The sequence below is a fragment of the Zosterops lateralis genome (genome assembly GCF_965231275.1).
Source record: "Zosterops lateralis genome assembly, chromosome: 2".
Lineage (NCBI taxonomy): Eukaryota > Metazoa > Chordata > Aves > Passeriformes > Zosteropidae > Zosterops > Zosterops lateralis.
Window position 1 is genome coordinate 25,491,090 of NC_139763.1, and position 17,290 is coordinate 25,508,379.

At 39.7% G+C, this 17,290-nt stretch overlaps 1 protein-coding gene across 3 annotated transcripts in view; it reads left to right on the top strand.

Annotated features, from left to right (window-relative positions):
* NAXD (NAD(P)HX dehydratase) overlaps positions 1-17,290 on the top strand; it is a 51,774-nt gene that overhangs the window by 21,438 nt on the left and 13,046 nt on the right. For all 3 annotated transcript variants that reach the window (XR_014592443.1, XM_083883182.1, XM_083883181.1), the window contains 4 exons: positions 1,906-2,014; positions 16,403-16,453; positions 16,536-16,640; positions 16,951-17,071. Coding sequence is in view for 2 of the 3 variants with exons in the window: in XM_083883182.1 (XP_083739308.1) it covers positions 1,906-2,014; positions 16,403-16,453; positions 16,536-16,640; positions 16,951-17,071 (386 nt within the window). In the remaining variant the exon portion in view is untranslated. The remainder of the gene's footprint in view (positions 1-1,905; positions 2,015-16,402; positions 16,454-16,535; positions 16,641-16,950; positions 17,072-17,290) is intronic.

Sequence of the window (17,290 nt, forward strand, 5' to 3'; positions counted from 1 at the left end):
ATTTGTAGAAGAGCAGAGCATTTATGATACTACCTATGCCTCTATTCTTAGCTTATGTTTAATGAAGCTTTTTTAAAATGTATTTGGCTTCTACTATCCAAAGATATTTTGAATCCAGACATCCTTACATATCTAGAAGTTACAGTATTCTTACAACTACACGGTATATGGATCTATTTATTTGAGAAATATATATATTGAGATATATATTGCTCTTCAAAGATAAAGTTCAATATGTGAACAAAGAAAAGTAGTCTGCATTCAGAAAGGGTGATGTTTTGTTAGAGTTTGATGTGCAGGCAGTTTTTCACATGTTCAACCTACCACATATTAAACACCTGTCTTTTTTTTTAATATTACTTTGGCTGTTTTTTGAATAATTTTTACTTCCAGCCTCTATCTGCATTGTAAACTGATAGGTGATTGTACAGAGATAAATAAAAAGAAAAGTGAGCTGTTCTTGGGCTGCTGTGGTTTCCATGTGTGGTAGAGGAGGAGGGAGGGAGCTGCAGCGTTCAAATGGAAGTTCAGCTTGCTCAAACAGGGACTGCTCCAGGGACAGCAATTTCCTGTCGTGGTTCCCTGTCTCCCTTGCCCTTGCAGCAGGTCGTTACTCCCCCCCAGCAGCCTTGTTTTGACAGAGCTGTTCTGTGGTGTCAGCACAGGGCACCTCGGGGCTTTCCGAGGCAGCTCTTGTCAGCGGAGGGGTCTCTGGGCTGCAGCCAGGCGCCGCATCCCTGCGCCCTTGAGCGGGATGCCTCGCTCCCTGCAGCTGCAAAAGCTTTGGGCTCCTGCCTGGCACTTGCAGAAATCATTGTGGAATTTGCTGATTCTGCCAGACACAACCTAAACACTTGTTCCCAAGTGCTGCGTCCCATCAGGACAGCTGTTGGTTATGAAAAAGATGCAGTGGCTTTTGTCTGTAATAATACAGCCTTGTTGGAGTATTGCAAGCTTACAGTAATCTGGGCAATACTGTGGAGCAGTACCCCCTTGCTCAGCCTACAGGGAGCTTTATTCCCCCATGCTTCAGTTAAAATGTTCATTTATTGTTGTCACTAATGTCAGAGATGGGGAGGGAGGGAGGCTAAATTTTCCCTCCATACTGTCAGTAAGGATTAACTGCAAATACTGGGCAGTGCTTTCAAAATATTCTGACCTATTTACACAACAAAACTGATCAGAACAAAATAAACAGTTCTGGTCAGTGGTTGAATGCTGTATTGTGGCAGCTACATTTGGCAGTGAATTTTCTCATAATTTCTCCAATGTAGACACAAAACAGAATGCTATAGAAATTTTAAGCATTACAGGCAGATAATGCCCATACTGAATAGCTTGTTTCTCCTGTTGCCTTTTGGGGAAAGGGGACAATTTGGCTGTAATTCAGTTGGAACAAATTCTTACGAAGCAACTGACAAAAAAGCATATGAGTAGATTTATCATTCTGCCATGTGGGGTAATAAACAGTTGCATCACTTCCAGTAAGCTGTAATATATACCTGCAAGATGGTGGATCTCTCTCCAAGGTATAACCTCTGCAAAGAAGCATTAAATAGGGAATTGTGACAGGTTCTAAAAATTGCTTGTTTCCTGCTTGGATTTTATTTTTTTATTTTGTAACAGCTGCAGTGGATACTTGCAGTTACTTCCTCATTTTTATGTGGTATCCCCAAAAGAATGAATTGAGAGAAATTTTTTGTTTTAGCTATTAGGACAACCATTTTATGTTTCCTGGGTCACAGAAGTGACCCTTGGTAGTTTGGAGGATAAAATTGCCTGACACTCAAGATAAGAAATACCTCTTTCTATCTTACACCTTGGACTTAGTTTCTGAGAATACTAAAATGAAGCCTTTTTAAAGTTCTCTTTTTTTTTTTTTTTTTTCCCCACACTTCCTTGTAGTGATAGTCCCAATGCTATCCATGAGGTGGAAAAGTGGTTACCACGGCTGCACTCGGTTGTCATAGGACCTGGCTTAGGTAGAGATGAAGTTCTGCTTGAGACTGCTAAGGTAATGTATATACTGATATTTTATCCTGTGTCTTTATGTTGAATTGTATTAACCATTCCTATATTTTACATCATTACGCAAATGTTCTCGTTATGGTTGCTAAATATCAAATTTAATAAAGTACTGTTGACTGAAAATTCCAGTTCTTATCCATGGTCTTCGTTGTTAAACTGTAACCTTCAGTCTCTGAATTTTAGGCACCTGTATGGTTGTTCTGATTTGCTTTTGTTTAGCTTGTGAAAATCACTAATTAAGAAGTAGGTGTTGGCATGTCTAGATAAAAGGCTCTGTGTTTTCCTAGATGCAAAACACCAGCACAGTAAGTACATAAATATGGATTTGAGTTCCTAGTTTTTTACAGCCATGTCGGATGCACCGAAGAACAGGGACTGTGTCCTCTTGCAATAAGAAATAATACTCTTAATTATAAAATGTTGCAGATTTCTACTTTGGATAAAGAGGTAATCCTGTTTTCTGTCAAACCTTAGTGGACAGCTGAAACAGGAGATTAGATAGTTTTTTACTTTAAATAATATGTACTTAGACCATCATCTTAATGATGTTTTGTATTACTGTCAACACATCTTTGTGTGTTTGAAGTGGATCTTTCAGTCTATTGTCAATCTAATTTTGTACAATTTATTTTTTTTTCCTAAGCAGTATTACTGAATTAATCAGTGGCACTAAACTCTGGAATTAATATAATTTACAGAAATGTTGACAGTTACACAGTGAAATCATGAAGCAGCAGGCAAGAGACTGGAGACCACACTATCCAAGTGTTTAGAATACCTAGAGAACTATGAATGGTGGTTTTGCTAGGATTTTGTTAGAAGAAGTTGCTATTAGAGTTTCTTGCTTTTTTAAGTTTTTTTTGGAAGGAAAATGTATATATTATGATACAGAAGTGCAAAACTAATAAAGATTAGAAAATAAAATAAATTTATTACAACTGATGAAGAAATCAAATTGTATTATAAGTGAAAAATTTTAAACAGATTTTTTAAAAGATTTTTTTCAGAATTTTTTTACAGAAAAAATATGAGACAATCCTTTTTTTTTCTTGGCTAAAACAAACAAACAAAAAAAAAAACACCCCACCAAGTTTGAATTTTTTTTCCTAAAGGAAAACAACTTTAAACAAAATAAAATAGAATTAATTTAGAATATCTAAGACAAGCTTCTTTTCTGTCAGAATTTTGGCCAGGGTTTATGTGCTTATCTGTACTACAGAAGTATCTGGAAGATTTCTTGATTGTATTTTTTTCCTCATTGCTAAAAATAATACTGCTTTCTTAGTGAATTACAAGCATAGTTTTACTTCAGCCTGGCTGTCCTGTGTAAGCCAGCTTAGAGTTAAAGAAACAAACCCAGCCAATAAAGACAAGGCATTTGGGAGTTACTTCGTGCTAAAATTTCAGGGCACATTCATATGAGCTGTGGATCTGGCCTTATTAATTTCAAGTCACATTAAAACTCAAGTTCTTTGTTTGCTCTGTAGTTGTACAAGTGATCATTAGTTACCCAGTGTTGAGGTTTTTAACATGCCATTGTGACAAGTGAACCCTGACTGCCTGTCTGAGGAAGAGTGGTGTTTCTCTGTGCTGAGGGAAAGCTGAGTCTCCCTCCTGCTTCAACAGCAAATTTTAAGTGTCAAGAAAAAAAACAAGAGATTATAGCATTGCTGTTTAAAACCTTGATAGAAGGCTGGCTTGGTATGAAGTTTTCTGGTTTCCCTTTAAGCTAACTGTGGCATGTGTTGTATGAGCACAGAGCTGAGAGGTAGGTGAGTGTCTACTTTCTGGTCAAAGTTTTGTATCAGAGTGGTAGTGATGGTGAGATAGAGCTTCCCCTCTGCCTCCTTCTGTCCCATTAGGGTGCTGAGGCAATCGTGTTCTGGCATCTCTCTAAAGCTGTTTTTATGTCAGTTCTTGTCAGTATTGTGCCAGCACATTTCCAATTAATGTGCTTCTCCAAACAGTCATGTGTTTGGGCTGCTTCTCTCTTCTGAGCATTGAGAAATTAAGAAATTAATTACTAGTGCTGTAACCTTCAATTTCTGGTATATGGCCAAGAGACAGTGTTTTGTTGTGGAATGACTTGAGTGCTTGTTGACCAGATGGTGCATCATCTCCACATCAAAGAATGCTTTGCTTCTTCAGCATCTTTACTGTGTCACCTGCCTCCCTCATTCTTAACGCCTGCACTGCTCACTGTGGCATTTGAGCTCCTTTCAACAGTCTGATGTAAAAAAAAAAAAAACCACCTTGTGATCAGTTTCAATTTTTGATTTGATTTTTTTTTTCCTTGAGCACCTTGATAGTCTTTGAATACATATTTACTGGCTTCCTACAATTTTGTGGGTTTGGCTGTAATTCCATTTACAAGTCTTGTTACAAGAAGCTGCAAGTTATATCCTTCTTTTATAAGCCACTTGTGTGTGTCTGTGCCAGCACCCTCACATGCTGTTACTCACTTGCTTGGAGCTGATGCTCTGTCAGAGCTTCCTAGGCATGGGTTTGTGAGACTAGGAGCTGCAGCTTCAGAAAATTCTCCTTAAGAAAGCATTTGTTGTGTCCTGATAATTGTACACCTCGATCCCTTGCAGATGTGGCAATTCTAGTCTCAGCCTGGTTAGACTTCCCAATTCCAAAGCAAATAAGCAGTCCAAGCAGATTCTCGACAAGAAAAAAGACCAAAACCAGATTTCTGCTCCACTTCTCAGCTCTTGAGTGTGCAGACTGAAGCATTTCTTCTCCCCATACTGCTTCAAACTTTTGCAATGCTGTTACCACATCTGGTGTGAAAGTTGGCCATGATGTCAGCTTTCTTATGGGGAACATCAGGCTATCTGTTTTTTCTTTTCAGTGTCCATGATTGATTCTGGCCAGAGATGCCAGTATGCTGAGTTCAGCTCAGTTGGAGTGCTGCTGCTGGTGGTTTAGCCTGTTGAGAAAGAGTTTAGCTGCTGTGTGGGAGCAAGGCCAAGATCCCTATGACTGTCTTCTGCTTAGAAGCAGCATATTTCCAAGGCTGTTGGATATTCTTTTTTTCATACAACAGCAGTGTTATGTCCCTATCATATCTACGAATCACAATTTACTTCATTCAGCTGTTGCATGTATTTTTGCACTTCTGGCTTTACTCTGATCTGGTTTTCCTTCTAGGAGAAGCTTGGAAGCAGAGAAATTTCTGCCTGTACCATCAAGAGCTGCTTCTTGGGGGTGTGAGAGAAGCAGGTTCCTCTGCTACAGGGTGATGAGTGCAGCTTCCGAGAGGACTTTGTTAAATAAAAATACAGTGTTCCTTGCATAGCCTCCTGGGAGAGCAGGAGATGCTGCCTAATGCTCCAGGATGTTCTGCATTCTGCTGCCACCTAGCAGTTAGGCAGTTACAGGCTGAGCTATGTCCTTCATCAGTTTCCATCCTCTTGTCATCTCCTTTCCCCCATTCCTTCTGTCTTTGAGGCCAGATGGGCTGATAGAGGATTGCTGGTGGAATAGCAGTTAGTGTAGGGATCACACAGATAAGCATTCATCTGTTTGAAGAGCCCTCTCCTTAACTGAACTCTGTGATGTTGGAATCTTCCTCGCTTCTTGCTGAGTTCCTTTCCTCTCTCCTTGAAGTGGCAGCACCAAGTCCTGGGCTCTGGTCTTCCAGATTTCCTGTGTCTTGTCTTGAAGTCAGAATTCTGTTTTCAGCAGAGCATGCTTGCTTTCCTCTTGTAGGAGAGAGGTAATGATTAATGGCAAGAACAGCTCTGTGTCATTCAGATTACATGATAAAATTGACTGGGTTCTCAAACCATATGCTTGTTCCTTTTGCTCAATTCTCAGTCTGTGTTTTAGCTTCCAGAACATGTCAGGAATACCAGCCTGGGTTTTCTTTTGGCTGAGGCCCTGCCTAGCTGCCATTTGTGCCTGTTGCTGTTTTTCTTCCCTCAGCCCCCTTGCCCTGCAGAGCTTCCCTCAGCTAGTCATTTGCCCTTAAAGATCTCTGCTATCTCTCGGGATATAAATTTCAGAATCTCATTTTCCACCCCTTGTGACATCACCTTAAGGTTGTGTTAAGATGTCTTGGCTATGTTTAACATCTACATGGTGAGAGAGGTTTGGGCCTTTGTCATGGATCATCTCCATCAGGAGTGCCCAGAGGGAACCCATTTGAAGTTTTCATGTGGGCAGATTCTCAGTTCCACCTTGACTGAGGCATCAACCTTCCTGTATTTGATTAGCTGGATTATTTTCCCCCTTTCAAGCCTCATGCATTCAAGATTTAAGCAACGCTTCACAGCCCCAATAAGCTGTGAGAATGGGACCAGGTGCTTCACTACACTATCTGCACTAGTTTTTTTGCAAGAACAAGAGCACTGCAGAATACGGGGCCACCTGTTGTTAACATATAAGTCAGTTAGAGTTGAATCTGTCACTGTGGGCCTTGAAAAGGATTTTTCTCTTGATATCCAAGTGGCCCTCTCAGTTCTGTTTGTACCACAGGTGTAAGACACCTGAGAAGCATCCCAGGTGAATGTTGCAGGTGACAGATTAGTATTGCCTATGGTACCTACCACCATGTACAAATATGAACCAACAGAATGTATCATTGTTTGGAGCCACTGCTCATGGCAACTCAAATTCAAAGCAGAATTATTTTCTGGAAATTTCATTCTTTGGTGTGGGTGGGTTTGCTTCCTCCCTGTTTATACCCTTTGGAGGTTCTTGCTTGTGGAGATTCAGCAGTTCATAAGGAACTGAAGTAGCAGCAAGGATATGCCTCTTTCTCTTCTCAGCCTCTTCTCCTGGCCCTCAGCTAGGAGGAGATGAGGTAGCTGGAATCTTGTGTTTGGGGTACTGCAAGGGCAAAACCCAGTGGGATGTATGTGCCCTCTCTGTGAGAATGTGTATGCTGTCAGCCTTCACCCAAGGCCCAGCGTTGGTGCCCTTGTCACAAGCAGAATCCAGTGAAGAACTGACCTCTAGCTAGCCAAGCTTCATTTGCTTTCAAAAGGCCTGATGAGACTCAGAATTTGTGGATGTCATCACCTCAGGTGTGGCAGTTGCTAGGTTAGGATGCAGGTGTTTGTGGTGATGCTACTGGTGTGGCTAAAGCTTGGGAACACCAGCTCAGGGCAGAGGGACCCTCTTGGTTATGCCAAGAAACTGCTGCTGCTGCTTGGTTATGCCAAGAAACAGTGCTAAGAACTGTTAGTATTCTGTGGCTTCCTCACAGAAGTCTTGATTAGAAAAATAGTGTTTGAATATATGCTAACAGTACCTTAAATACAGGTTTATGCAGCTTGCAAACAGAATTTCTTTCTAATATGTGTAATAGATCTTGATGAAAGTCATTCACAGTGAAGTGGGATATTTATTTGCTTTCTGCTTGTAGGCTTATATTGTTTAACTTGATTTTAATACTCAAAACCATTTGTAAGCAAAACACTGGTATTGGCTATCTCTTCAACGCCTTCTGAGCTCATTCAGCTAGAAACCCTAAAAAGAAATTGGCAGTGATAAATTTAGTTCATTAAGTTCATTTTAAGCATGACAAGTTCATTTAAAGTTTATGTTTATTTAAGAAAAAGTGCCAACAGCTGACCATGAATATCTTAAGCCAAATCTAGTTAACATAATCAGCTATAAATTGAAAACCTTGTAGAGTTTTCATTGTGAGTGCAAACATTCCGTATATGAGAGCATGAGAAAAATTACTGCTTTTGTTTATTCTGATGTATGTATTTATACTTTGGATTGCAATAAAAATGATTAATACTTAGAAGTGGAATTCCATGTGTTTAGGGCTGAAATGTATGTATAAATGTAACTTCCCAAATGATCTCTGGTTGACCATGATTTTGGGGGAGCATAGGCAAAAAGGAGTGCTCTGTATTTTTTCATAGTTAGGACTGTATTTCAGAAGTTTTTTTGTGTTGTGTTCAGGCATTTCTTTGATTTATGTCACTTCTTTAGGAATTTAGCATGTGATTGAAGCTGATATTAAGAAGCTGTTAGTTGCAGTTTTCCTCCATGCTCAAGGCAAGTGATCTAATTTGAATTCAAAGAAGGAATCTACAAACGAGTAATTTTCTTTTTTTTTAATGTAGACTAGAACAGTTTTGATTAGCTGCCATCTATGGTGTCTTCAGCTTTGTTAGTTGTAACAGCTGCTAACATCTCCCAAAGCACTTAATAAGCCTGATGGTGTAGGGGGGTACTCTTTAGAGTCCTCATCACACTCTGCCTGGCTTAAGTGAAATATTTTGCTGTGCACCTGAAAATCTGCTTTGGAAAACAAGGCTTAGCATGTGGTACTACAGTTAAAAGACAAAAGACCAACGTAAATTGAATGAAGCATAAACCACGAGATGAAGAACCTATCTGTTCCAGAGGAGGGATATTCATCTCTACTATGTGACTCTTCATTCACAATTGGTGGTCATTCCTTGCATGAGGTTTGAGGGCTTAGGGAAGCAATTAATGAATTAGTGATAGGCATATGTACAGAAAAACATACAGTAAAACTCAGACAATTATGCTAGTTAAAGGTGATTTATATATATATATCTTGTCCACAAAGTGAGATTTTCATTGTCTTTGCTGAATTTTGAGGGGAGGATGAGTCTTTGGATCAGTTTGTAGGAGTTAATGAAAGCACATTTAAGAGACAACTAACTGCATGTTTTGACCAGTGAGTCAATAAAAAGCCTAAAAATTTCATTTTGAAATTTCTGAAAATATGGCTCTAATGGGAAGAACTTCAAACAGCAGAACTCCATTCTTAATGTTTTTCAAACTTCTTGCATCAAATAGAATATATTACGGGAAGCTTCTCCCCCCTGCCAGCTACAACTGTAGCCTTGAGCACAGCCTGTGCCTGGGATATTTGCCTACTTCTAGCTGTGCAAGATTACAAATGCCTGCTTGCCAAGCCCATTTCCCAGGCATCTCCACCAGAGAGCTGCATCCTGACCTCTATTGCAGCTGAGTCCCTGCTAACTCTGCATTTATCCAGACTTGAAGCAAGCAAGGCAGAAATGCTTCCTAGGGCTTTCAGTGCCTATTTGTAGGAATCGATTTGCAGCGTGTTGGGGTGGAACTTACTTGTTCCTCCCAGTCACCTTGGGGAGGAGGATGTGTGGAAATGCTTCGAGCTGCAGCATTTACAGGAAAATGTTGGCTCTTTCTTTTATCACTCTGTTGCAGACAAAACCATGGATTCAGGATTGCTGGATGAAAGTAGCATCCATGCAGAAAATATAAGCAATTGTAGGTGGCATTTCAACAGCAGTTTCTGATCCTAGCTTTCAGGAAAGGGTTCTTTTGTAAAAGGAACAGCCACTCCCAGTGCCAGGTTATGCACATTTGCATGTCTTTACCAAACCAGAGTGTGTGATGACATTCTCAGCTTTTGCAGGTTGCAGTGGAGTGCCCTTTCAGTGGGCTGAAGGCACTGCCTCCTAAAGTGTTTGGATGTCATTTTGGTCAATACTGTCCATTATTATGGCAGGTTAAGGCTTGAATTTCTTTTCGAGAAAATGAGTAGGACTTTTCCCAAGAATGGGTCAAGACATGACTCTTGAAGGGACTGAGGAAATACAGTGTTTTTTGCTGATGTCAAGTAAAGTAATCTTTCCTTTGCTAGGTAGAAAAATGGTAATGTGAAAATTAATTGTTGTGGGATAGATGTTGCTTCATATATTCTGCTAATCTGGTTTTCTATTCATTTTATTAAAATTCAATCTTATAATTAAATGACTGCTCTAATTTCCTGATTCTTCCCCCTGTAAACACCAAATGCTAAAGTTTTGTATAGCTGAACTAGCCCATGAGGAAGAACATAAGTAGTGATAAAACGACTAATATATTAGAAGTCACTGCAGGCATTTTTCTGCTAATCCACATCTAATTAAAAAAAGCTGAAAAGTATATTTCAGGTGTGGCAAATCTACATAATTGTCTTTTCTGTGGATCTTTGGAGAACCAGCTTTCATGCTGTTGCATGTGGGCAGCATAAATAGGATGGGTGTTATTGCTGGCTCATGGACTTGGGTGAAGAAGTCCAGATTGCAGAGTTTCTTTCCAAGAGGCTGTTGGTACTCAGTGAGAGAGCACCACCTGTTCTCTACCCCTGGGGCCTCAGGGTGGCTGCTCTGTGAAGACTTCCATGGCTGATAAGGAATCCTTTGCTTGTACTTAGGAGCTCCATAGCAATTTATTCCTCCCTCACATTTCCCACTATTCTCCACGTGGCTGTTTCTTACAACCAGTGGCTCATGTCAGCCTTATTCCCTATTCCATAATACTTGTGAAAGTGCAGGAGTCGTGGATGTCCATGTTAGTACACTGCAGGTGAATCTTGTGTTTCACAGCACAGCTGCAGGCTATCAAATGGTTAAATCATATCATGCTTTTCTGCATTACTATGTCCTCTCTCAGCAGTATCCTGTCCATTTGTTCCTTCAGGCGTCTCCCTCCTGCAATCCTTTCCAGCCTGAATAATTTTGTATTTGTGTGTGTTGTACAGGTATTGGTGTGTTGGGGGTTTGTGTTTCAGGTTTGTTTTGGGGGAAGCGTGGTGGTTGACATGTTTTGGTTTTGTTTTGGTGGTTTTGTTTTTTCTGTGCTTCAGCTTTGTCTTTTGGGTTTCTTTTAAAGATTGGAATTGGGGTTTGGGAATCTGCTTTAAAATTCCCATGTGAAAGTTGGGACAGAAATCAGATTTCTAGTACAATGAATGCATTGCATTTAAGGGAATAGTTTCCATGATAATAAAAAAAAAATAAAACACATTAATTATTCATCCTTGCTTTGTAAATTTTTGTAATTACTGTCAGGAGATACCTTTTCTCTGATAGATCAATGGTTTCTACTGTGACACAAGTTCTTTTTCAGTTCTTACTGAGTAGGTTGCTTGTGTAGAAGTCCTGAATAATGATTTGAAGAAAAAGGTTTTTTCAGGAAATCGTGTATTTCAAGAGTAGAGTAGGAGTAGATTCAGGTTAATTTTACCCTCTTTGGCTTTCTTCCCCTCAGCCACTGCCACCAAAAACTGCAATAACTGAAATACTATTTTGGGTAATTCTAAATGTCAAGTATTTGGTGCTGCTAACAAATGATAATAACTGTGAGAAAGTTTGTACCATAGAGCACTTTCATGGGATGTGTGAATCCCAGGTAATTTCCTCTTTGGCTTAATGAGGATAGAAGCTTCAGATTTGGTGTTATTAGGAGAGGAAACTCCTGTTACAGATTTTTTCTAGCACAAGTACAGCAGTCTTGCGATACACTTAATCATCACTGATTTTAATAAGAGGAGATTGACACCTGTTTTCTCATGCAAATGTTGAATCACTGTTTCAGAGGATTACCAAGTATTTAGCCAGTTGATACAAATAAGAATATCTCTAGCAAGAGATTTCCCAAACCCCATTATTAAGACTCTAAATATGAAAGGCAATAGACTGAATTTTGGCCCTGGATATGAATTGCAGAGGAAGGATCCAAATTTCAGTCTTTGATATCTTAGCTACTCAGTGTGGCTGTAGGTCATAAGGTTGGGTGACAGCAGTGTGTCATCCTCTTCTTCTCATCATTGTCCTCTCTGCCTTGTGACTCATGCTAAGGTTACCTTGTGTGTCCTGTGCTTCAGTTTTGGATGTCCTAGAGGGCTTAGGAATCAACTGAAGGAAGTGCTCCTGCCTTGCTCCAAGCTGAACCACCACTGTTGTAGTATAATACATTCTGTGCAGACAGAAAAGCAAAACAAACAGTGAAAATACTTTCTTTGCAAACAGAAAATTTGTGCATTGGGATATCCTGGAGCTAGAATATTCAAAATCTTAATATTCAAAATCCTGTTTGAAGGGAAGGGGTGATGTCTTGGGCTTGTCATTGATACTTGTATGTGTTTACTTGTCATTGGTGTTTTGATTTCAGCTTTTGTCTTAGTGAAATTTCTTAATATTTTTAATTGTCAATGTTCTCTTCTAAATCCTTTCCCATAGAAAGAATGGTTACATCGGATAAAACTTGAACAGATTGTTTCTGCTCATACATAGAATTCTATTAGGAACTGTTACATAGGTTTCGGTATGAAAACAGAGTTACTCTGAGCTGTATTAATTGGCCAATTAACAGTGAAGGTTCTTCTGTATCTACTGGTATTAACCAAAAAAGTCCATGCCAAATACTCAGGTACAAATACAGTTTAAAATTGTTTTTTGCTTCCAGGAACGAAGGACTCTGTATAGGGGATGTTGCCATTATTGCCATAAACTCTTCTTAATGCAAATATTTAAGGTGTTTTGTTTTGTTTTTTTAATACAGCATTTGCAGAAATAGTGTTTAAAAGTGGGCTTCATCTTACCTAACTCTTGGTGTCTAAAAATAAAACAGTGGAGTGTCTCTGCACCCCCTGTGATAGCTGAGGAGAGACAGGTATGTCTGTTGGCTATTCATCCCACCCTAAATGGGCTGTCTAAGCTGCAGGGGATTAACTGCTCTCCACAATCAGTAGGAAAGAGGGGTTTCCATGAATGTTGTGTCCTTCAAATGCGTGGCTCTCAGGGAGTTCCCTGATCTTTACTGGTTTATTACAGTTTTGAAATCACCCCGTCCCTCCCCAGAACTTCTTCTCTGAGGTTCCTTGTCTATCTCCAAGCAGTTTCTGTCTGGGTTTAAGGAAGGAAGAGGAAAGGAAAATTGGGATAGGAGCTTTGTTTGGTTTGTTTGTTTTTTATTGTTTGGCATTTTTTTAATCAAAAATGAGCTTTCTAAGTAAGATAAACTACTTTGTATCCCCTGATTGTTTGTTTTATAAGGAGAGGAAGAACAAGCAAAGATCATTCAGTATGTTAGATTAGAAACTGATACCTCAGAGACTTGGTACACAATAAAAGTTGCTTGCCCAGTAGGTTTTATTTAGCAAGGTGAAATTTCTCTTTAGAGTGGAGGTCAAATGTTTCAGGATTGTGAAGGATGTGCTTGAGAGATAGGAACTCAAAACATGAATAGAAAAAGAATGCCTTATTTCTCTGAAGTGTACAAGTGATCTGGCTTTCCAAATGCTACTTAGCTGTAGATACACTGTCATGCTTTGTAACTACCACTTTTTTTTTTATCTTATACATACATTCTTTTGGTGTACCATGGATCTTCAGGATTGCTTATTTAGGAGAGAGCAAGAGATTCCAGTAGCCAAGATGGCAATTATGAGGAAACATGAAAAGGGGCCAAACAATAACAGCAACTGCCGACATTCAGCTGTTTTGGGAACAAAACTTTGGCAAAATTCCTTCCCTAGATTGCTTATAATGCATTTAAGAGAATAGTTCAGAAGGATAAGGACTCCTGAGATCTAGTGTCTTCCTTCAGACTTCCTTACTGACTCTGTTGGGGAAATCTTTTTTAGTTTTAGAAAATCAAGTGTCATGAAAGACTGGCTTACTGAAGTTGACATACTAGAATAAACTGGTGATTCATATTAGTGGGAAGTGGAGTGGTAATCATTTAAGTGTACTGAAGGAGTTTGGTGAAGCTGATGATGTACAAAAATATTCTAATTATAAGCAGTTAGAAAACCAGGTTGTAGTGAAAGGTATTTGTACCTTCAAAGATTGGGGGAGGATGATTTTCTGAGGTCTGGGTCTCAGTGCCCTATGATACCTAATCAGAAGAGTTCAGTATAGTTCAAAAATAATTGGGCTGTTGGATCTATAACTTCATTTATACAAGGAAAAAACAAACAGCAAAGCACAAAATCTAGTTGCTAGATCCACAGCCTTGTTTTCTTGTTACAAAGTGAGCCGAGTTAAACATAATTGTTAATGAACTTAACACAGCAGGGACAAAGCAGTGCAGCTTCTGTGAAGGAAATCTGAGCTGTGCACATCTGTGCAGATTAACATGAATGAATTAAGAAATTACTCTCTCATACATTTCTTAAAAGCTTTGAAAGTAATTCTTAACAGTTAATTCTAGGTGTGTTTTAAGACTCCATCCTCACACAGCTGTTAAGTATACTAAATAATAAACTTGAATAATTTAGCAGTAGCTGAACAGTATGAGTTGTGTAAAACTCGGGCTTGGTTCAATGTTATTCAGGTAGCTGAATATAAGAGAAGACTCCGTGGTGTTCCCTAGGGATCTCAAAGGAGGCGGGCACCTGGCAGTCTGACACACAGCCCAGGTTGTGCAAGTCTATGTAGGAAAGGTTTCTGTTCTCTAGTAGCTTCTACTGTAGCCACAGCTGTATGCTGAGACAAGTCCTCAGGCTTGGAGCAGTGGATAGTATCATCCCTCCAAACTGCAAACAGTGCCCAACAAGGAAAATGGAAGGGAAATATTTTCCACTGGTATTGGAAAAATCAGTGTCAGGTAGTAGTGTTTGTGAGGATATGTATATGTCATATGTAATAATTTACAGGAAGCAAGGTGGATGGTGTTTATTTTGACCACTATACAAGAAAAGAGAGATGTTAAATACCCTGAACATTAATTAAAAACTGCTTTCTCATTCCTTACATCATGTCTTGCAAACCTGTGAAGCTCAGTGCCAAATGATAGGTAATCTGAAGAGCTTAATAACATCCATAAGTAATTAAACTTTTGGATGGATACCATGCTCTGTTATCTTATACAGGAAAAAGAAAAACCCTCCAGCTTCAAAGATGAGTTGATAATAACCAACACTGAAAAAAAAGTTCACTGCTCATTAAAAAACTTGAGGATCAGTCACTGCTGCTGCGGGGTTACGAGAGAGAACAAGGGCAGACACTCTGCTCAGAGATGCTGCTTGCTGCAAAAAGCACTTTTACAAATGGTCTGTTGTCTGGGCCACCATGGTTTTGCTTTCAAAGCATAAAACCTCCAAAACCACAGATGAAATGACATTATACGTACTGCTTGTCTCTGATGTTTGTACATAAACTAATACTGCAGTGGGGCTGTCAGCAGCAAAGCAACTGAAGTTAGTATTATAGTTATTGGTAGATTTCCATCAAGGCAGTACTCACTGGGATTTTTCTGGGTTTTTTTTTAATTGAAGATGTATGTTTACTATGTGTGATTTGTGTTGGCATTACATGCCTCCTACAGCAGGCAGAGTGGGTGAGATTGCTTGTTTGTTTGTTTGCTTATTGTGGTGAGTTGACCCTGGCTGAATGCTGGGTGCCCATCAAAGCTTCTCTGTCACTGACCTCCTCATCTGGACAGGGGACAGAAAATACAACAAAAGACTCATGGGTTAGGATGAGGACAGGAGAGATCATTCACCAGTTACTGTTATATTGAAGTATGTGCAACAGACTCAACTTGGGGAAATTAATTGAGTTTTATGACAAATTATATCAGAGTAGGATAATGAGAAAAAACCCAATTGGTAAAACACCTTCTCTCCACCCCTCCGTTCTTTCCAAGCTTATTTTAATTCCAAAATTGTTAATTTCCCTGCTCTCAGTGGTGGAGGGGGTCAGGAAATGGGTGCTCTGGTCAGTTCATCACATATTGTCTCTGCTGCGTTTTCCTCCTCTTGGGAAGGCCTCCACATTCTTTCCCTGTTCTGCCATAGGATCCCTCTGACTAGACAAAGTCCTCCACAAACTTCTCCAGTGGACCTTCCATGGACTGTAGTTCTTCACAAACTGCTCCCACATGGGTCCTTCAGGAGCAGACAGCTCCAGCATGGGCTCCTCTCTCCGTGGGGCCGCAGGTCCTGCCAGGAGCCTGTTTCAGTTCATGCTTTCCATGAGGTCCCAGCATCCATTGAACATCCACCTGCTCTGCTTCCCTGTGGATTTCCATGGGCTGCAGGGGCACAGCTGCCTTGCCATGAGCTGCCCCACAGGCTGCAGGGGAATCTCTACTCCAGAGCCTGGAACACCTCCTCTTCCTCCTTCACTGACCTGCAGGGCTGTAGCTTTCACGTGTTCTCACTCCTCTCTTCTCTGGCTGCAATTGATTCAGCACAGTAACTTTGTCCTGTTTTTAAATCTGTTATCCCAGAGGTGCTGCTACTGTCGCTGATGGGCTTGGCCTTGGCCAGGCAGGACTGTCTTGGAGCTGGCTGGCATTGACTCTATTGGACGTAAGGGAAGCTTCCAGCAACTTCTCAGAAAAGCCCTGTAACCCTTCTTCCCCCTCCCAAAACCTTGCCATGAGTACCCAATACACATACCAACTCTGTGGACACTTAAACCAGAGAGAAAACATTGCGATTGTAAAATTCCCTGCTGATATGAAAATGTTATACATTAATTTGCAGAATATAACAGATCTTTTTGCATCACTTTGTAAAAACAACTTACATGGTCAGATTTATTGTATGAATTTAGTTTGGATCGTACAAGATCTCAATTAACAGGCATCTTAAAAGTATCTGCATTTTTTGCAGGGTATTATAGAGAAATCGAAAGTGAAAGGAATTCCTATCATTATTGATGCAGTAAGTATTTTTCTTGATTTCAGTGACTGGTTTAACATTTAAGAATCTATTCAGTAAATGTTCTTCTTACTGTGTTTTGCAGGATGGATTGTGGCTCATTTCCCAGCAGCCTTCTCTTATTCAAGGCTACCAGCGAGCTATTCTTACTCCAAACTATATGGAGTTCAGTAGACTGTATGAAGCCATGGTGAGCTCTTTGCCTTTTTAGAATTTAATTATGTGCAAGTTTAGTCTTTTTGCCCTTGAAAATAAGTAACTCATTACTGGCTTAAATATTGTACGGTGTTCCTTGTATGTGAGAGAAACACTCTCTGGGTTTTTATTGCATGGGATAATTGCTACAACAATGCATATTCTTAAACTGAGCTCTTTTTAAAAGAAAGACTGATGGTGTTGCCTTTTTTTTTTTTCCCACCATGCATATGTAAGTAGCATGTGTTAGAAAATGTTGTTCCAGTAGCAAAATAAGTACTGTGTATGGAATTCTTGTGTTGTAGCTTAGAGACCCTGTGGACAGTAGTGATCATCATGGATGTGTATTAAGACTGAGCCAAGCCATGGGGAATTTGACAGTTGTGCAAAAGGGAGAAAGAGATCTTATTTCAGATGGAGAGAAGGGTAAGTGAAGCCTTCTGCCTTTTTGTGATTGTTCTGTTCTGTTTGCTCTCAGTCATAGTCCAGCACTGTGTATATAGCATTTGGCTGTATTCCCCTGAAGACTGGAGGGATTGCTACCTTTGCAGATCACCTTTAGATGATTTGTGTAAATTGATATTTTAAGAGTGCAAGTAAATTTATTTGATGATTTTATTTTGCACTTATAGATGTTATATTTTA